This window comes from Oryza brachyantha, chromosome 7 (genome assembly GCF_000231095.2).
Source record: "Oryza brachyantha chromosome 7, ObraRS2, whole genome shotgun sequence".
In the NCBI taxonomy this organism is placed as follows: domain Eukaryota; kingdom Viridiplantae; phylum Streptophyta; class Magnoliopsida; order Poales; family Poaceae; genus Oryza; species Oryza brachyantha.
Genome location: NC_023169.2, coordinates 6,449,226 through 6,471,210, shown reverse-complemented (window position 1 = coordinate 6,471,210; position 21,985 = coordinate 6,449,226). Strand labels below are relative to the sequence as shown.

Below are 21,985 nucleotides of genomic sequence, written 5' to 3'. Positions count from 1 at the left end.
ATTGAATCTATCGCGTAAATAAATCATGATATTGTAAAGCGAAAGCATGGCAGCACATAGATCAACCAACATGTACAGATCTAATCTAAACATGTATGTGAAATAGCTACATACGAATAGATTAAATAGACGCAGAACTAGATTAAACATAATTGACCTGTACCGAAGGTTGTTTTGAAGAGGATTGGAAACAGCACGAACAACTCGCGGCGTAGGATGTTGATGACGGCGAGCCACTACCGATCGACGGGGAAGACGAGCCGTCGTTGACGAACAGCAAGCAGTCACGCAGAGCGCTTCCCAAAAACCTTATTTGCCCTCTCCCAGTGCAGGACTTCACGAGGACGATGGTTCCGGAGACCTACTTTCCCGGTCGCTGGTGCACGCCGGCGAAGGGGACGGAGTAGATGACAGAGGAGAGGCAAAACCCTAGATTGTTTTTCACGTACGTTGCAATGAGGTAGCGGTACGGTATTTATAGGACGTGTGATCAGCACGCCTACCACGTCATAACCGAACCGGATAGGCCGCGCGTAACCTATCGGGACTCTATGCTATCTCGGCCTGAGCCAGGCCAGGCGAGGCGAGCGAGCGCGCGTGTGTGTTGCTTTATTTCCTTCTTGCTCAAGAGCCTAGAGAGCACTCTCCTAGTTAAGGAGGTCTCACTCTCATAGAACTAGCAAGGTGGTACTAAATGTTCTCATGCATGCTTCCATGAGGTGGGCTTTTGTGATTTTTCTAGGAATTATTCTACACATGGGCCTTAGCCCAATTAATAATTCCAACATATATATTGATATGCAAGAAGAACGAAGCTAGCTAGTGATATTTAGCATTTCAAAATACTGGATTGATGTTATCTCAAATATTATATTTCAAATAGACCTAGCAATTATGAGGAATTTTGCGGTGTTTAAGGAATACATATATATGGAGGTACACGGAGGTGGTGGCGCCGTGGTGTGCAACATGAGGAACATGAGCCATTGATCTGTGAGGGAAAGAAAAATCGTAATCGATGACAATAATGGTATGTGCAGTGGAAAATATATTTTGCGTATATACCTTGCACGTATGAAAAGTATGAAGAGGTATTTAAATTCCGTGTCAGGGTTGGTTGAGTGTGTTGAATCTGTTAGTTGGTAGAGATGAGAGTTCTCATCATCTTATTTACATGGTAAATGCCAGAGGAAGGGGCACCGGAAGAAGAGGGGCGAGAGGAAGGAGCACGACGCTGCCTTACGTATGGTCGCACGGTGTAGATTTGTCTCGTTCTAGTGTTTTTGTTTTCGTTTCTTATGCAAATATAGTCTCTACCAGGTTACTCGATCAGGATTAAGTTTGAAAACTAACTATAAGATAACACAATTTTAGTCTCATCATGTAAATAATATTTTACCGATACCTTTTAATTCACTTACGCACCATCGATGTGGTACCTCTACAATTTGCTCGACCTAAATGCTCTTGGGTGCAATTATTGTTAACCCTTAGTACCTATGTACCTTCCATATTGTAACTTTTGCCATGAGTCATCAGATGTTTTGTCTTTGTGAAATGCAAACACGGTAAAATACCTCTAATTATAAACTAATAATTGTTAAGGTCTTTTTTGTTTGCATTATGAAAATGGTAAAGATCTGACGCTCCATGGTTAAATGTAATACATAAAAGATATTAGAGGTACTTAGATACAATGGTAAAATGATGATTGTACCTAAGGACAATAAAGTCCTAAAAATAGAGAAAGATACCACATCGGTACTCTAAAAGTGAGACGAAGATCAAAGGTACTGATTGGTACTTATTTACGTGGTAGTGACCATATTTGTGTGATTTTCAATTATCTTTCCGAAGTGCTGCACGATTTATGTAGCATTTTTAGATTTGCACATACTGAGAAAAAGCCACACGCTGAGGGAACGCACTTCATAAGAAATGATTTGTGTATAAAAAAAATTACGATCTACAAAGACGACAGATTTATGTACCAATATAAATCTATGCCAACCAAACACTGATCTATATGATCTATATGGATGATTTCCGTATGGAACAAAACGAAGATCTTCATGTCTAAATCTCAACTAGGATCAGCGATTAGCATGTATGTTAGCCAGCGCCGCCCCCTTTCTCCGGCAATTAGCACGGTCCTCTAGATCTCTCCCTCCGACGCACGCATACTCCTGCATCCTATCGATGACACCAGAATATTTCTCGATACTTTTTTTAACATGAAAGGTATTCACACAGAATATAATTGTCACTAAAATACTTTTATAATTACACCACTGCTAACAATTATAAATTTTTCATTATCTTGCCCCTCACAGATTAACGGGTAACGTTGAACCACCTCTCCCTCACAAACCGCGCAATCCCTCATTTTTCTATATTCCTTTCATGATCTCTTTGGATTTATACAGTGTTGACAGTGCCAAATAATTACTCTATATACCTATGCTTGCATGTACAGTTTATACTCGAACGTACGTATAGTTTCCAATTTATACCTGAAATCTCTGCATGCATGAAATTTTGGTTATACAGAGAAGTTCGAAAAGGCCGAAGCATTCATATTCATAACAGTTTGCATACCAATTACATTTTTCATTCATATATCGGACACATTACATCATTAAATGGCTTCTTGCCAACAACACTTGCACACACTTACATATGTATACCAAAACAAGATCGAATTGAGACATATATATGCACGCCTGAGTTCATATGGATACATTACGCAGCAATGATATCATTTACACTTGCTCTTGCAGCAAGCGTTATTCAGCCGTATTACGTCGTAATTAATTAGCTAGCATTTCTTGCAGAAATTAGTAGCGAAATGATGATCATCGGAGCTGATCACTCGATAGATCAGGAGCAGTTGGCGGGCATGGCGAGGCCGCACTTGGCGGGCAGCGCCATGGCGCGGGCGGCGTCGATGTGGTAGATCCTCATCCAGAAGCCGGCGACGCCCCTGTAGCGGCAGATGCAGGCGAGGTCGGCGTTCCCCAGCGCGGCGCAGCACTCCGCCGACGGGCTGTCCGTCGGGTCGGCCACGGCCGCCGCCGGCTGGCACAGCCTGAAGTCGCCGTTCGACATGTTGCAGATGGCGTGCGCGCCCCGCGCGGCGGAGTCGAGGGAGATCGCCAGCAGGACCAGCAGCTGCAGCGCCTGTGCCTTTCCCGCCATGTTTTGATGCTTGATTCTTCTTGCACGAGCTAGCTAGCTATCTATGGCGGATTGGTAGCTTGCTTGGGAGATCGACTTTGGGTTATGGTTTGCTTGTGAGGTGAGAGGCTTTGGTTTTGGGCCCTATTTATAGTGTCCGGTTATTTGCAAAGCAGTCCTTGATATGTCGATGGTTTCCAATTGTTTGCTCTGACACATCTGCAACAGGCCGGCCGGTGAAGATATATGGTTAGCCTGTAATCACAGAACAAATTAAACAGACGCAAACATACACATACACGCATATAAAAATATGGTATCTTAAATACCTTTTCAAATACACTAAAAAAGCTCTTATGAAAAATAATTTTTGTGTGAGCGACCGTGTAAACATTTGTATTACTATTTTTAATGGTAGGATATATTAAAAAAGGGCAATCACATAAATAGAGGTATATTGTGCGGGCCCATAATTGTTCTTAAAGAGAACAACTAATTTGTTTATAAAACTAAATTAAAGTTCGAAATTCAAGATGAATTCTACATACATAACGTTATACAATAAAGAATACTCCCTGTGAGTATCAATCTTAATAGACAAAGGATATATAAATATGTTCATATATTAAAATGGATGAAAATCCACTATATCTTCAGATTGACCATACGTACGGATCAGTTGGCTAATCGGCCATTAATATAAGAGCAAGTATAATAGTAGGCTATAAGCTGGCTATATGTTTATGTGGAGGAGAGAGGGGACGAGAGAGTGTAAACAGACTGTTAGCTTGTAGCTAGCTTGAGCACAGGAACCAAGAAACTCTGTGAGAGTAACATGTAGGTCTGCATTAATGATGAAGAGCTAACTAATATATGGGTGGGCTAAGAGCAAGTATAATAGCAGGCTATAAACCAGCTAAATGCTGATGTGGAAGAGAGAAGGGAGGAAAGAGAGGAGAAGCTGGCTATAAGCTTATAGCCAGCTCAGGCACAAGAACCAAGACAACATGTGAGATAGACATGTGGGTCATGTATTAAAGATAAAGAACTAACCATTATATGAGTGGGCTATAAGAAGATTACAAGGAGTCTTATAGCTAGCTTGTTGACTATATTATTAGCCATGCTCTAAGAGAAAACTATAAAAAATCTTGTAGCTAACTTGTTAACTATATTATTGGCTTTGCTCTATGAGTTAATCAAATCGGGTGTGCCCCAGAATACTTTGCCGACATCCATCCATCGGTAGTGGTGCAAGATGTTATGAAGCCGCTACCATCATGATTGTTTGTGGCTCACAGCTGGTTCGTGAAATCCTTATCGGGATACATATTTGAGAACCACTAAAAGTTTGGCACAAATGTGCTTAACTAGCACTTCTATTTAATCCGAAAAGAAAACTGGCATGTAATCCTGTGTAAAAAGGAACAATAGTCTATATCAATCAAATATCTGCAATAACAGATCATATCATTTAATAATTAGTTGTACTATATATATTTATTGATTCAATTTAACAGATAATTTTTTGAGCTCCCACACGTTTACTACACAATATTTGATCCTTGGACGAATATTTGATCGATGAACGAGTACCATCGCTGTAATATTATAATGGTAGGTGTATCGATATGTTCAACAAAATAAAAATAATAAGTATGGGTAAGATGTAACGTGTTTTCCACTGTAAAATTTTAATTTTTAGTAAAGTTAAAAGGACTGTCTACGTGACAAATAGCCGAAAATAATATTTGTTGTTACAACCGATTTCCTGTGCACACGGTAGCACGTGTCAACATTCCCTTGTTCTGCGCACAGCATGCGCTGTGCAGCCATCCATCGAGCACTTTGAGGCCAAATGGCAATGGGTGAATACCCATTGGATATCAAGACCTCATAACTAGCTTCACGAAATAAAATTTTACCTACTGAATTACCCATTTATATTCATAGGTATAATTTTTTCTCATACTCATATCTACGTGGGTATTTGTTATCCATGGATAATCCACACCTAATTATTACCCACAATATAATAAAATAACAATACAAGATCAATATCAATTATAGTCTTGTGCTATAATTTAGCAATAAACAATGAGTACCACAAAAGTAGCTGTCTAATAGTTTAGGCATAATTAGAAATTAATAAAGTTGTTCATGTCTCGGTCAGGTGTGGAGAGGAGAGGGGCTGGCAACTAGGGTTTTTTAGTGGACTACGCTGTGTTTTTTTATGTTGGGCTGAATTTTTATGGGTAAATGATATAATTTATTTTTATTTATTTTTAGTGGGTACCCATTGGGTGATGGGTATGGATACCACCTACTCATACCCAAACCTAATTACCCATCGGGTATAAAAATTTCTCACTAAGATATCCGTGGGTACAAAATCTAACCATTTAGCCATCCTAATGGGGTAAATACCCGTCGGGTATCGGGTAATGGGTCCCCGTTGCCACCTTTACTTTGAGGTCCATTTTGAGTACTAACCAGACGGAAAGAGCATGGTACAGCACCATGCGCAAGAGAGAGTAGGGATGAAAACGGATCGGATACAGATGGAAACTAGCTCTACCATATTCGTTTTTCATATTTTTTCCGGAATTGGAATCGGAAACTCCGGATACGAAAACGGAATGAATATTGTCGAATACAGATACGGAGCGGATACGAAACGGGACGAATACGGTAACGAATAATTACCAAAGTATAAACATGCACATAGAAGGGGATCCACCCAACTAGCGACGGTCAACAGTGGCAGGGCGAGTCGACGTCAACGGGCAGCAGCAAGGGTGGGTCGGCGACAAGCGATGGTGGCAGGGGCGGGTCAGTGACAGGCGTGGCAGGGGCAGGGGCAACGAGGACGTCGATGACGGCTGGGGTCCTGGGACGGGCGACAGCGGCAGCTGGCAGGGGCAGGGGCGGCGGCATGGCGTGCCACCGGCAAGGGAAGGGGCAGCGCGGCATGCCCTCTGCCCCTCTCCGCTCTCGGTCTCTCGCCCTTTGCCCTTCGGCCGTCGGCCCTCACGGTCTCGCCCTCTCTGCCCCTCTCGACCGTAGACCGTAGTGGCATAGTACAGCACATACGTAATGTGGTAATGGGCTATTGGGCTTCTAGGGTTAACCCATATCAGGCTTTAATGAATTTTGGTCTGTGGGCTGGCATATGTGCTGCGGATATCCGGCAAAAGTCCCGGATAGTTTTCGATCGTTTCTGCTATCCGTCGGATAAAAATGCTATTGTATCCAAATTTGCATCCGATAAAAAATCCGAACCGAAGCAATCCAAATTCAAAAATAGTTCCGGAACTTGAAAACTATCCGTACTAAGATAGCGAAGCGGGAGCCAGCGCCCAGACCGACGAAAAGGCAACGGCAAATGCAGCAGTAGCCAGCGCCCACCCCGACGAAAAGGGAACAGCAAACGCGGCCGCCGTTTCCAGGAAGACGAAATCGGCCGACGTGGCATAGCCCAGCGGTTCCCCAGCATGCGAACCTTTAAGTATACTAATAATAATTGGTGGAAACTACTGTTCACATCTAGCCCAGCCTATTGGTGGATGTGGGCTCTAAGCCCGTTTTGCTGACTTAAAACGAGTACAGATAAACTGATGCGTGTTTCCAAGGAATAAATTCATTTGATGCCCCTTATTTCATTAACCAATCTGATTTTCGTGCTTCAACCGAAAAACCAGATACAACGAGTCCCTTATCTGTGAAAACCAGTACCAAATAAGTTCTAAGACGGTTTGGATGGTGGTTTCGGTTCACATGGCGCCTACATGGTTTGACTCAATCCTTGTACTTACATGGTATTGACGTGGCACATAAAGAAAAGTTTAACAATTAAAAGAAAAAAATATGAGCCAACATGGCAGTCAAATAATAAAATTTAAAAATTGTGGGATTGACATGTCAGTGGTCCCCACGTCCTCCACCTCATCCCCTCTATTCTCTGTCCATGCGAATTCACCGGAGACTGAAAGTCAATAGAAAGGAAGGTATCGTTGCAGAGGATGCATATCACTGCCACATAGGATGAGAACCGAGTCAAAACAGCCACATAGACAACATGTCAGCTGAAACCACCGTCCGAAACACCTTGGGACTTATTTTGCACTAGTTTTAATAGTTGTAGGACCTATTGTATTTGGTATTATTGCTCAGGGATGAAAATCAAACTCACTGTTAGGGTTGGCAAAGGGGCGGGGCGGGGCCGGGCAGTGCTAGAACGGCCCCGGCCCTGGCCCCAGCCCCGGAATGGGTCCCTGGCCCTGGCCCTGGCCCCGAAATGCAATTCGGGGGAAAAATTGGCCCCGCCCCCGACCCCGCCGGTGCCCCGAATTCCCCGAAGACATATTAGATATCAATGCAATCAGCACAAGATGAACATCAGTTGGCAGTGCATACAAATTACAAAAGATGAACATCAATGTTTGTAATCCAACAATATTAAGATGAGCACATCACTAAAGTTTTTAAAGCCCGAGGGAAACTAACACACTGAGCATGCACAGATCTACAAAACGAAAGTAGAGGTCTCACTTTCATAGATCGGGCAGAGGCGGCGTCAAGACAACGTGGCGTCTGTGGGCACTGGGCACAGGCGGCGTCGATTAGAGGCCGGAGGCAGCGTCGCGGGCTTGCGGCGTCGGCCCTTGGTCCTCGGCGTCGCAGCACTGGGCAGGCGCCGTCACAGCTTCGGCCCTTGACCGGATGCGGGCGGGCGGCGTCGCGGCGTCGGCCGAAGGCGGCGGCGTCCGGAGGCGGCTGTCGTCGGGAGGTCGCGTCAAGGACTCGAGGTGGTGGCGTGTCGGTCGCTGGACGGCATCCGGAGGTGTTGGGGTCGGTTACAGGCGACGGGAGGCTGAGGGCCGACGAGCAGCACGGCAGGCGGCGGGGGTCGGCGGGCTGGCAGCGGCCGAGAGTGAGAGTGGGCGAGTTGGAGGGGAGAGAGTGGGGTGGGGGCTAGTGTTTGGAATAATGTATGGACTATGGAGTGAGCTAATGGGCTAGCCGGCTAGGCCCAAATAGGAGTTTTTTTTAATTTTTTAAATTTCAGGGGCCCACGAGGATCCTCGCGGGTTAAAAATACTCCCCCGCCCCGACCGCGAAAATTCCGGGGCCCCAGCCCCGACTCCCCGCTGGGCGAAAAGTCCCACCCAGCCTCGTCCCCGTCTGGTCGTGTCCCCGCTAGGGCCCCACCCCCGGCGGGGACTTTGCCAACCCTACTCACTGTCAAGTTAAGGGACCTAAAATAAACTTATTCCGTTTCTCCAACCCTGCTTGTTAGCAAATATATATGGTCTTCAAGCCTGTTGACTAAGAAAAAAGCCCAACAGAACCTACGGTCTTGTTTCATAAAACGTAAACCATAGGAAAATTAAAAAGAGATCTAGTTCTAGCTAAATAAGAAAGCATAGTGAAAAAAAAAAGGAAAAAGAGAAGCTAGCAGTAGGCTTGGCAGCTATGAATGAAAAGAGAAAAGAGGTAGAAATCGATCTGAAGATGGAACCACCAAGTCAGCAGATGAAAAAAAACTCCATGGATGGAGGCATGGAGCTTCCCATAAGAATCAGGCGCGCAAAAAAAAAAAAGAAAGATGAAGATTGGTGCACACATCCTCTTCTTTGCAAAGTGCATACAACCAAGAAAAGTTTGCATGATCAAAAACTTCAAGATTGCTCCCTCTATGACTGTTTTTTATAGTTGCGCACCCAAAGTGGAGCCATGGAAAGAGTCGACGATTTTGATAGATTTAAGCAATAAGAAGCTTAATACCCTACACCAGTGTGGGATCCATAACGTTGAGCCTTCCTCGATTACGACAAGGTTTCTCCCTTATATAGTCTTTCAAATAATAAAGAAAAGATATATCTAGAAATAGACCACCGTTTATCAAGACCTCTAGCATAATTAGAATCAACAAACCCAATAACATCATTTGTCATCTCTCTGTTCTTATCAAACATTAAGTCAATATGAGAAGTACCTTTTAAATAACGAAAAATCAACTTCACAAAATTCCAATGTTGTTTGCCAGGATTATATATGAATTTGCTAACCACACTAACAACATGAGCAAAATTGGGTCGAGTGCAAATCAGAATATGTAAGATTGCCAACGCACACTAGCATAAGTAACACGAGACATGTAGTATTTGTCTTCTTCATTAACAAGACACTGACTTAAAGATAATTTAAAGTGTGAAGCAAAAGATGCAAAAAAAGTTTGCAATTACCAAGATTAAATTTCTCAAGTATCTTTTCAATGTAACTTTTCTGAGATAGAAACAATGCACCAGCCTTGTGATCATGCTGAATTTTCATGCCAAGGAAAAGTTATTGTGGGGAAGATACACACTAAAGACAATCCTACAGATATGCTCATGGAGTCACTTTCCAATACTAAGTTCAAGCATTGCCTAGACCTAGTAGGTGCTCATGGTGCTTACTTACCCTTTAGGGTTTTGGAGACATTTCTTTTTAGCTCATATTTAGGGATTTTGATTCAATGGAAGGTTTGTTAGATTATGACTGAAATATACTAGTCCTAGTCCAATACTAGTACTCGTTCTAATCCTACTGTTAGTCTTAGTCCTACTCCTAGTCCAATGCTAGTACTAGTCCTATACAATGCCTATAAATACAAGCAACCCTTGTACATGTAACCCCGTACCGTTATTAATGGATTTGTCTCCCGTGGTTTTTTTTCTCTCCGCCGTAGAGTGTTTTAATATGTTCTAGTCCTTTGTATTTGTTCATTCATTTAATAAAATTATACCGTGGGGGCTTCCCCCACTATGCATTGGTAAAAAAACATCCTAACTGTACCAGTAATTCACTTTTTTTTCTATTTCCTAATCGATGAAGGGCCGTAAAAAGTGTCTGTCATGTAACTCAAGGCCAGTTATAGATTACTCATTTGTGACAAGCCCTTCACATATGAGTTTTACTAGAATTATTTTTTATCGTGTTTCACCATTTATTGGGGGCCATGATTTGAGTCTGTCACAACTGAGCCAATCTGACGGACTGAACAACATCGGTGATAGGTTTTTCTTTCAGCTGTTCAAAGTTGAGGCTCATCTATGATGGCCTTTAGCCTATCACCGATGAGTGTTCCTTCACTACTAGAAATCCCCAGGTTTCTTAGGAAGAATTATACTAGGAAAAAGACATTAAACCATAGGGAGCCTGTTCCCCTAGAGAGATTCATAGGGAACAATTCCATAGGAAAACATTGTGGGGAAATAGAAAGTGCCTGACGTTTTCTCTTGTAAAATCCTAGGGATACGAAAGTTCCCTAGGAATTGAGATGGTAGGGAACATTGTACACATGGCATGGCCATCCTACATGTAAAGCTAGTATCCCTAGGTTACATACAATTCACTTCTCTAGGGAAATTAACTGACACCACCCTACAATTTTCAATAAAAATGGGATAAATATTTTGAATTAAAATTGCATTTCTTGATTTATTTTTTCTCCATTATTTATACACAAATATTCCATTCCATATCATTTAGCCATACTAGTTAGTTATATTAACCAGAATAAACTCAAACATATATAATTAAGATTGCTCATTTTTCTTACTGAATGGAGCGATAAGTAATTATGCATCCACCCCATAGTTACATAGTTCAAATGTTCCTAGAATTTGCTTCTGACAACAAAATTCCACAAAAGCTATCCAACCTTAAAGTGATGTTCATCCATCACTGCTAGTAAAATATAGCAAAAACTATCCAGCCATAAATCAAGCTCCATTCCCTAGCTAATATGACTTAGGAACATTAGTCACAAAATAGCACTTCTATCATTTTTGGCATTAAAAAGGACCCAGATCATCATCAGGAGGGGAGTGATTCCCAGCACCACTCTCGGATGCATTGACATAGCCACGAAACATTTCTTGAGCAATCCTAGCTAGTGTATCATCAGGATTCTCTCCATTAACTGGTCTATTCAAAGAAGCCTAAAAATAGAAGAAAGTAAACTGATGTTAAATTAAACCTAGTATATATAAAAACTAATGTAATAACATGAGTAAGCTGAATAAACTATGAAATGCTCTAGAAACAGTACATGGACACAAACATATTAGTGGCATACATTCTTATGAGATGGAGAGGATGAGGCTCCATATGTTAGAGGAAGTGGTGGTGGTGGAGGTGGAACTGCAGCACATACCATTCCAGTTGGGGCAACCACATTCTACAATCAAAAGGCACAATATTGAATTTATGTGTACTTATGTAATAATAGGACTAAGCTCAATAGACTAAAAGTTCCTATAAAATCAATATTTTTTAAAAGAACATGGACACAAACAGATCAGTGACATACATTCTCACAAGATAGAGAAGATGAAGCTCCATATGTTGGAGGTGGAGGCGGGGGTGGTGGTGGAGGAGGAACTGCAGTCCACGCCATTCCAGTATGAGCAGCCACATCCTACAATTAAAAGGCACAACACACAACATTGAATATATTGATTTTATTGAAAGTGGATAGACATTCACTGGTTGACTTGCTATATGATAAAATATGCACCTCCATGAATTTATGGTTGATGGTATTGCAGTGATGCACACTTCTGCCCCACTCTAACATGTTCTGTGAATATTCCTTAGCTCGCCGAGCATCCTCAATCAACCTTTGCTTTTCACGTTCCTCCTCTTCTTGGCGTTGACGCTTAGCAGCAGTGTTAGATGCACGATTTCTTTTAATATCCCTGAGAGCCTCTCTATCGTTAATAATCCCATTGAATGTAGCCCATTTACCATGTGGCCTACCACATGAGCAGTCATAAAGGGCTCTTACATCCACAGGAGAATTCAACCAATCAAAACTCTCTCCATTTAACTCAATAGCCTTCCTTTTATATCTCTCCTGTTCAATAAAGCAAGAAATACGAGTAACATTGCAATATCCACATTACATTTTTTGGTGCAATTTAAGCTAAAAATGGATTTACCAAGCATGCAGTGGTTTCTGCCGTAATTAGGGAATTGGGATCTAGAGTATTCGACCCTCTATGTGTATATACCCATGCCTCAATTGCAGATACTTCTCGGCCTTCTTTCTTGGACTACATTAGAAAGAAATCTAACTGAAAACATACAAAATAAAGACAATAATATGGAAAGAAGATAAGCTTAAGAACTCACTAGCTTTTGGCAGACTGTTGCAATAGAATTAGATCCTCCTCTATGTGGTTTATATCCAGGGGTGTAGCGATTAGCACGGTTCGTCTCTGATTTTTTCACCCATTCTGGATTGCTCCATTTATCAGCAAAGAATTTCCAAGCATCCTCATCACACCATTTAGGCTTTTGTGCTACATACTGCTCCCTGGTCAAATACCTTCTTCCAGCCACCTTGTCACATATATTTACTTTTTCAACATTTCGGCAGTGATCCAATAAGGCCTGAATTCGGGCATAATAATTTATACTTGATAAGAGTTCTCCGCAGCACTGCCGAACATGCTTACTTATCTTTTCTGCATCCTCGGGTTTATATCTAAACCTCAGCTGCATAAATATAAAATATGATGTCTTCATTACATGAGTACTTGAACATGTCAGTGGTAAGTGTAGGATCGCAACAGAGTAAAAGAACTACCAGAGGGGGGTGAATGGTAGCTAGATCAAAAAACCAAATCTTTTTGCGAAAACAAAAGATTACCATCACAAAAGCCTTACCGAAGCCTCCGGTCGCACTGCGTTTATGCCACCGGTTAGACCGACGTTATATGGCCGATCAGACCGCTCGCATAACCTTGATCAGACTGACGTTGTATGGCCGGTCAGACCGCCAACCTACCTGCGGTTAGACCGTCGGAATCCTGGAAAAACGCCGATCGATAAAGCTTCAAGATGTAGATTGAATCTCTCGACTTTTATTGATCAACCAGTGTTTACAAAGTGCATAGAAAACACTCCTAACCAAAACTTTCGATCTAGAATCAAAATAGAGTCGAAACCCTAACTTTTCTCTCAAACGGCACAAAAAACTCTCCGGGGGCATACCCCTCGGTACCTATTTATAACCTCAACGTGGGTATGCAAGGCCCACGTATCTAGCAATCTCGTTGGAAACCAATCCTTATCCGTAACTAACCATATCTCTGTCTCTAATACAACAAATCTTCTCAAATCCGGACTCTATCCAAACTCAACTTCCAAATCCCATACGCACACAATATCTCCATCGTATGCCACATGGAATCTTCACCACCACGTGCATTGAACTCTAGCCTAAGTATCCCGCATGATATCTCGACCGCCAGACGTCAACTTATCTCCAAGTTGACTCCCGATCTATCACCGGCAACACTCTCCCGAGGCATCAAGTCACCTACACATGAATCAAACAAAGAAACCATACTCCAAGACCAAGCTATCTCCAACTTAAGTCATGATTAGTAAAACAACAGTACCCATACGTATAGAAACCAACTAGAAGTCGAACTCACGAAGAACAAATCCGAAACCGAAAAGAAAACCAAAAGCTGAAACTTTCGGGGCTAACCTGCCGGTCTGACCGCCCAGATACCTACGGTCTGACCGCCCATATACGTGCGGTCTGACCGCCCGGTCAAAAATAACAAAAACATTTAACTCGTAAACCATCAATTTGTTCATCACAAAAACATGTAGATCGCTCCTTGATCTTACAGTAAGTACAACATATAAATAGCTTTACATTTATATTGAATTCAAGAGAAATTGGTTTCTACTTAAATTTTAGAAAGGTAATAGAAACTAATCTCTGATTCAAATTTTAGAATGTTAATCTCTGATTCAGTTGCATTTAGTGTTAAATTGAGGCACTACTACTATAAAGTTTCAAGAATTAAATGATAAGTAGCCTAGCATGCTGCAGAGAATTACCCATAAACCTGCTTCAACTTCATCACCCGCCGACCATCCACTTGTGTCCTTTGCCGCTTTGTAGTGAACCCATCTTGATGCCGCCACTGATTTGCCTCTATAGTCAACTATACCGGGATGATTATCCTTTAGAAGACATGTTAAAACACTTGCTGGTGTTCTATCCTTGCCTACTGTTGGGACTTCAACCCAGTGCCTTCACAAGCAAAGGAAATTGTTACAGATAGATCAAACCTCATGATGACATCTATCAAGAATAATCACAAGATTGTTTAAACACTCACGTCTTCCCAGAAGGTTCAATCAATGGACGATCTTGCTCATTTGGAATTGCAGGTGGAAGCTGCGAACTACCACGCAAGTGAATCTCTTCCTCAGTTCCAACTGGATCAACATCATTATTCTCACTTGTAACTGCAGTACTGTTCGAAGTTCATGTGCTGCGCCTTGGAGGTCCAAGTGCCATCCTGTGATTTTGACAGCGTATATATAAGTAACTTGCATAAATATTTTCAGATAAAACAAAAATATAAAAACCATGCAAACACAGAACTGAATTGATTATACTCCAAGTACCTATGTATGTACGTATCTATGTATGTATGCATATATACCAACATTAGAAATCATGAATATCCTCTTCATAGTGCTCAATGCTGATTTGTGGACATTGATCTGTATCAGATTCAGATTCACTGTCCTCTGTAGGTATATCAGAGCCATTGTCTCCTCTAGGTGCAGATCTACTTTCTCCTCTGTTTAGTACTGATAGCTCACGTGGATCACAAACCTCATCTAAGTCATTAATAATTGTCACATTATCCAGGCCAAGTCCAAGGTCTACAAATAAATTCACCTTGTAGACCATCTTCCTGGTAGACATCTGTACATGGGTCATCTTCAGCGTTGTAATCATCCATTGTGGGGACAAATAAGCTCCCTCGTGGCCTAACCTTGTAAGCTACCCACCATGCATTAAGAGTTCTATCATCTTTACATGCATATGGAATATAATACACCTGCGTCACTTGGCTTGCAAGTACAAAAGGCTCATTTGCTGGATTACATGAAGCATGTGCAACTTCAACTAATCCAAAATTTTCTAAATGACGCACTCCATTGGTAGGGTGAAACCAATGACAGTCAAAGAAAACAAGTGTAAATTCACTATCACCATCAAACGTAACTCAATTATATCTTTGATAATACCATAGTACTCAAGTTCTTGGTTATTTGCATCATTAGTCCCAGCAGCGAGCACCCCTGTATTTATTGTAGTTAGATTTCCTTTGGACTTTTCATATTTTTCAGATCGAAATCTGTACCCATTTACTTAATAAATATCATATGATTTGACCCTCAAAGCACCAATTTTCTAAACCAGTCCAACAGGTTAGGTTTTCCACTACTAGCTCCATTTCTCCTTAGATTGTGCAGCTCCTTTTGATTTGGTCGTCTTGCACGCCTCCATTGTTCAGATTCAAATTTTCTATAGTTTCATAAATAATAAAATTAAATATATGTGTAAATTAAGCTATAATGATTCCATACGGGTGGACGACTTACTCGATTAAACTATCCATCTCAGTCATATTTGTGAATATATAAATCATCGCTGTCTTGTATTCTTCATTAGTTAAAGTCCTAGACATCCCTCGACCAAACTTCCATCCTCTCATTTGGAACAAGCTCAAGCTACTTCCACAAGCAACACCATTTTGGGCATGACGTTGAGGACGGTTGCGCGAACTAGCTATTAGTTCAGGCAAGTACAACAATGTAAAATGTGAAATTTCTTCCACAAGATAGGACTCAGCTATTGAACCGTCAACACGTGCCTTGTTGCCAACTTTTCTTTTAAGTGTTTTTATGAAACTGCATGAAGGTTAATATGGAATGGTTAATTTAAATATAATATTACTGCTATCTATAGCATAATAAATTTTAAATATATACCTCTCAACTAGGTACATCCAATGATATTTTACAGGCCCTCCCACCATAGCTTGATATGGAAGGTGGACCATTAAGTGTTCCATTGAATTGAAAAACCCAGGAGGGAAGATTTTCTCCAACTTACATATTATAATGGGTATACTAGCTTCTAGTTGAAGCATTGGAGCAGGATCGATCTGTTTTGCACATAACCTTCTATAGAAATAACTTAGCTCAGCTAATACCTCCCACACATCTTTATCAACAAATCCTCGAATCATAACAGGAAGCAATCTCTCCATGAATATGTGATAGTCATGGCTCTGTAGCCCATGTATCTTGAGTTGTTCCATATTAACACCTCGCCTTATGTTTGCTGCATATCCATATGGAAATTTGATCTCACCAAACCACTTCATAACTTCCTTTTTTTGGGCTCTTGACAAGCAGAAAGATGCCCTTGGCTTCTCCCACCTATTATTTGGCTTTTCTACAAGATTCAGATGGGGTCTATTACATATCATAGCTTGGTCAAGACGAGCCTTCACATTATCTTTTGTTTTGTCAGTAATGTCAAGACATGTGTTAAAAATAGCTCCAGCTACATTTTTTTCATTGTGCATTACATCAATATAATGTCGAACCAATATCTCTGGAAAATATGGCAACTCCCACCAAATTGGTATGTGGGTCCAATTATGTGTTATGCCATAATCCTCAAAAGAATTAGCTTTAACATTATTCATGTATTGCTGGACCTGTAGTCCTGTTAAATGAGGTGGAGGCATGTCATTAGGGGTGGACAAAAAGCTCGTGACTCGTTAGCTTGCTCGACTCGTGACAAACTCGGCTTGGCTCGACTCGCTCATTTCATTTTTCTAGCGAGTCGAGCTAGCATTTTAGCTCGTTAGAGATAACGAGCCAGCTCGAGCTGCCTCATGAGCTACTCGCGAGCCTAACGAGCTAGACCAAAGACACAAGATTCACCGGCGTTCATTGATTTCATCCTGGAATGCATATGTTCGATACTTCATAGGTTCACCATGTGATTTGTTGGTTCAAACTTTAATATTTAAATACAATTTCATATGATTTGCATGTTTGAAATGAAAATTTGCTTGTATAATATATTGAAAAATTGTTTAGGTTAACTTTTTATGCATGGCTCACGAGCCTAACGAGCCAGCTCGAGCTTTATAACGAGTCGAGCCGAGCTGGGTTTTTAGCTCGTTACGATAACGAGCCGAGCCGAGCCAGCTCGTCATCTTAACGAGCTGGACCGAGCTGGCTCGTTATCTAGCCCTACATGTCATGCACTACTGTCCCTTTCATAAATGCATTTATTTGATTTCTGAATATGTGGTCAGCGGGTAAAAATCTTCTATGGCAATCAAACCAACTGTACTTATGTCCAATAGGTAACCAAGTAGTACTAATATTTGCCATACATTTTGGACAAGCTAGTCCATCATGGGTGGACCACCCAAAGAACGTGCCTAGTGCAGTAAGATCATGAATTGAATATTGGTAGGCCACTCTCATATTGAAATTTTGCTTCAAATTACTATCATAGGTTTGTACTCCTTGCTATGCTTGCTTAAACTCATCCACTAGAGGACGCAAAAACACATTCATGTTCTTACCAGGATGATTTGGTCCAGGAATAATAAGGGTAAGAAATATATTTTCGTCCTTCATACAAAGAGCTGGAGGTAAGTTTAGAGGTATCACAAACACTGGCCAGCCAGAATATTGTGCCCCAAAGTTAAAAGGGATGAAACCATCAGTAGCTAATGCAACATAGACATTCCTTGCATCTGCTGCAAAAGTTGGGAAGCACATATCAAAGTGTTTCCATGCTTGGGCATCGGATGGGTGCACCATTTGTTCTGGATTAGAACGGATACCCTCCTTATGCCACCGCATATGCTTTGCAGTTCTTGGTTCCATATACATCCTTTGCAACCTTGGTATAAATGGGAGGTAACGCGTTACTTTACGTGGTACTAGTTTTCTTTTTCTCCCTGGTGTTTCCACTTTAGATACATAGCGATTTTCATTACAGACATCACATTTTTCTTTTTGATCATCCTCTTTGTAGTATATCATGCAATTATTTATACACACATCTATTTTAACATATGGCATTTTTAATCCACTTAGAAGGCACTTACACTCATACAAGTTGGGTGGCATCTTGTGACCCTCTGGTAGTATATTACCAAATAGCTTAAGCAAATTGTCTATGCACTCTGCAGAGAGACTATATTGTGATTTAACACCCATTAAACGTGTGACGGCTGTTAAACGTGAGACTTGAGTGGAACTGTGGAGTGGTTCTTTTGATGCATCCAACATAGCATAAAATGCCTTAGCATCTTCAGTTGGCTCATCTTCTGTATGCATTGCATCCCCTATGTCACCCAACATGTCATCTAATGAAAAACTAGTGTTAAAAGTCTGTTCTGGTGTAGGTAAACTAATGGGCTGCTCTCTATGTTCAGTCCATCTATTATACCCGGGCATAAATCCTCTCTGACAGAGATGCATGCTCATTACATTCTTCCTCCGTCTAATTCTATCGTGACAAGTTGAACAAGGGCAAACAACTCCATATTTATCAGAACTCGGTATACCTTGAAAAGCATGATCCAAGAAAGCATTTGTGTTGTGTACCTATTCATGGGAATGACATCCATTATTATTCCACCCATTGTACATCCAACTACGTTCTTCTATCGACATGCTTGCCTACAAATATGCCATGTAAAACAGATTTTTAATGAAATGTTCCCTATAGTTAGTCTATGGGCATACTGTTATTCTAATATAATTTACTCAGTCATCTCTAAATAATCTTGTTTACCTACCCCACCAAAACCCTTCCAGAAAGCATATGCCATATGAAAAATCAAAGATACAGCGTAAAAAAAATTGGTTTGCATGCGAACTTACTTAGCTAAGGCTGTTGCTGCAGAGAAGATGTTGACCTTTCAACTTTACTGGATATATATGGAACTTCACCATTGTATATTGTTCAAGCTGGCTAGGAGTGTTTTCATTCCAAGGATGGATCAAGGGACTGCTTCACTTTCTTTTTCTACAAAACAGCAATAGTTAGCACAAAAAAAATTAGTGCACCGTATAAAGAGTTATGGAACAGAAGGAGCTTTTTCATCTATAGACACTAAATTTATTTAGTGGTAACAATTAGCACTATGAAACAAGTAAAATCGAAATACTAATGGATGAACTCAGGTATAAACATCCTGTTGTGAAATAGCACTAGAATAAACAAACCTAAAAAAATTAAAGAAAACCTTAAGATTTACAAAGTATACTACCCATTGACCCTAAACAAAATCCCCTCCCCCCACCCACACGAAAAAATAGCTCACTAGACAATAATTCCTAGGCAACTCAGGGATCCACCAATATGGATTTTTTCATACAAGCAGAAGTAATCACACATTCAAGAGAGGAGAGAAGAGGATATGAGAAATTACATACATACTGACCAAAGTTGTGGTCGAAATCAGTGGCTCCCACTGCAGCCAACCAAGGGTAATCAAGAAAGGGGTGAACACCTCACGATCTGAGACAAACTCTCACAAATTTGGTGCAGCTAGATGGGATGACGAAATTAGGGTTCAAGAGATGAATTGGGGGAGGAGATGAGGGGGAATCGTGAGACTTCATGGGGCTGAGGAAGAGGAGTGATGCCAGCAAGGGAGGAGGTCGGCTGGAATCATCTCAGTGGAGAAGCTTGGCCGGAGTTGATGGTTCTGTGGTGATGCACTAGAGTGGAGACCAAACTTGAGGAGGCAAAAGGAGGAGAGAAATGGGTTGAGGAGAGAGCAGGACTGCAGGAGTACTAAGAAAAAATTGGGGATGGGAGGGAAAGGGTGAAAATTTTAGCCCCAACAAAAAAATTGGAGGAAACAAAGTATTCCCCTTGGTCTGTCTCAGAATGGTTTGTTTCCTAGAGAAACAATTTAACGTTGCCACCCTTTTTCACACTTTCCATGCTGGCATTAACTTGTTTAGGTTATGTGAAATAGTTTCCAAGAAATTGGATGAAACTCTAAAGAATATTTTTATTTCCCGTGGAATTAACTATCCCTTGGACTATTAATTCACTACTAGGAAAAGAATTTTAACCCTGGGGAACTGGGGATTTTTAGTAGTGCTTATCATTGATTAAGCCGTCGCTCGTCACAAATATGGGTTTAGTCCTGTCAGAAATGACCGGTTCCATTGGAAGCCCAGTGTTGGCGATTCTATATCACTAATTTCTACCTCCATGACTAAGGTGTACTTTGGATCTTTTTAGAGGAATTTGTGGGACACTGCATGTTAAATTACAGGAACAATAATATCGGTATGTACGTTGTTGATTGCTAAGCAGCTCATATGAGTCGAACACATCAGTTTTCATGCTCCGGTGATATCAAGATATGATACATTTAAATGGTCTGAAGTTGAATAAAATTATTTTGATATTAATTTATTATTCACTTTTATTATCGATCAAACATTTGATTTTTTGTTCTTCTATCAAACGTGCGCCCAATACATAAGGTGCGCCCAATACATAAGGGGCTGAGAGGGAAAGGCGTGTACAGTGCTTTTGACTTGCGTGCACGGCTTTAGATTATCATCCAACGGCAGTGACTGAATTTGATTGATGGAATTAAAATTTTCAAACATTTGATGAATACAAAAGGATGATAGATATATATAATCATATATATATATATATATATATATTGTCTTTTCAGAAAGAAAACCTTGTTATTTATCCGATTAAGATAGAATGATTTGAACGAAACCAAAAATTAAACAAAACAAATTTGTAGCTCATCATAAGCTCAAGTTGCACAGAGAGAGACCAAGTCGACGAGTCGTAGTCGCGCCGTTGGTTCCCTGCTACTTCCATCGCTTTCAGCTGTTTACTTTTGACAAAACATGGAAGTATGCATTACTACCGGAACGCACTAACTCAGTGGCTACAGCAAAATATCTCAGAATTAAAACCAAAGCTGCTCAATTTCAACCGCGCCAAGAGTAACTTGTTCGCTATAAATAATCCATGCATCTTGATCACCAAACACTACACAATTAAGCCACACAAAATAACAACAACTCGTCAAATAAATTAACCCCATCAGCTAGCATAGTGCCGATATCCATATGGCCAAGGCACACGCAGCAACGACGACGACGGCGGCGGCGGTGCTCGCCGTGGCGGTGATCCTCGCCGCGTCGGCGGGGCTCGCGCACGGCGTCTGCAACCTGTCCGACGCGGGGCTGGAGGCGTGCAAGCCGGCGGCCGCGGTGCGCAACCCGACGGACACGCCGTCGTCGCAGTGCTGCGCCGCGCTGGCCTCGGCCGACCTGCCGTGCCTGTGCCGGTACAAGGGCTCCGCCGCCGCCCGCGGGTGGATGAGGTTGTACGGCGTCGACCTCAACCGCGCCATGACGCTGCCGGGCAAGTGCGGCCTCACCTTGCCGGCGCGCTGCTGATCTATCGACCAGTCGTGACGTCGGCGATTCAGGAAAACCGGTGGTGCTACAAGCTAGGCTCCTGGCTCCTGACCGCTAACGCTGGCTTCCAATATATAATCCTATCACCAACAATTATACTATAGTTGAAAAAAATATTGGGGTGATGCCATATTTCCAGCGTTAAATTTGGTATCTTTAACGTACTTTTGTATCAATATCAGTTATGTTATATCTAAAAACATATATATACCAAACAATATATATGCTAGGATGTTGTAAAGCAGCAAGAGGATATGAATAAACATCTATGTATTTATGTGCTTTTTGTTCAAGTCTAAATTTATCGAGATTTGCTCTAGGCCAACAAAAAATATCTCGAAGTACCGGCACCTCATAGTCCTACATCGTTGTTTGATTGTTGGATCTAACAATGCACATCCTGCTTAGCTACATC

At 41.4% G+C, this 21,985-nt stretch overlaps 3 protein-coding genes across 3 annotated transcripts; 1 reads left to right on the top strand and 2 right to left on the bottom strand.

Moving 5' to 3' along the window:
- Nucleotides 1-2,617: 2,617 nt before the first annotated feature.
- LOC102709666 (putative lipid-transfer protein DIR1) lies at nt 2,618-3,278 on the bottom strand. The gene has a single exon (XM_006658417.3). The coding sequence runs from the start codon at nt 3,196-3,198 to the stop codon at nt 2,881-2,883; it is 318 nt and encodes a 105-aa protein (XP_006658480.1). The 5' UTR covers nt 3,199-3,278; the 3' UTR covers nt 2,618-2,880.
- A 7,450-nt stretch (nt 3,279-10,728) lies between these two features.
- On the bottom strand, nt 10,729-15,008 carry LOC121054921. The gene is made up of 9 exons (XM_040525897.1): nt 14,945-15,008; nt 14,373-14,520; nt 14,089-14,284; nt 12,361-12,726; nt 12,168-12,281; nt 11,744-12,082; nt 11,537-11,644; nt 11,303-11,404; nt 10,729-11,165 (listed from the first exon to the last, which is right to left on the bottom strand). Exons 1-9 carry the CDS (start codon nt 15,006-15,008, stop codon nt 11,019-11,021), a joined length of 1,584 nt encoding a protein of 527 aa, XP_040381831.1. The 3' UTR covers nt 10,729-11,018.
- A 6,094-nt stretch (nt 15,009-21,102) lies between these two features.
- Nucleotides 21,103-21,912, top strand: LOC121054976 (putative lipid-transfer protein DIR1). The gene has a single exon (XM_040526263.1). The coding sequence runs from the start codon at nt 21,217-21,219 to the stop codon at nt 21,547-21,549; it is 333 nt and encodes a 110-aa protein (XP_040382197.1). The 5' UTR covers nt 21,103-21,216; the 3' UTR covers nt 21,550-21,912.
- Nucleotides 21,913-21,985: the final 73 nt, after the last annotated feature.

Bases quoted from the DNA above. Each gene is read 5' to 3' on its own strand.
- LOC102709666 (XM_006658417.3), bottom strand. From the start codon at position 3,198: ATGGCGGGAAAGGCACAGGCGCTGCAGCTGCTGGTCCTGCTGGCGATC.
- LOC121054921 (XM_040525897.1), bottom strand. From the start codon at position 15,008: ATGGATGATTACAACGCTGAAGATGACCCATGTACAGATGTCTACCAG. The intron at 14,285-14,372 runs GTGAGTGTTTAA...TTGCTTGTGAAG, and splicing joins ATTGAACCTTCTGGGAAGAC to GCACTGGGTTGAAGTCCCAA. The intron at 12,282-12,360 runs GTGAGTTCTTAA...TTTCTAATGTAG, and splicing joins CAACAGTCTGCCAAAAGCTA to TCCAAGAAAGAAGGCCGAGA.
- LOC121054976 (XM_040526263.1), top strand. From the start codon at position 21,217: ATGGCCAAGGCACACGCAGCAACGACGACGACGGCGGCGGCGGTGCTC.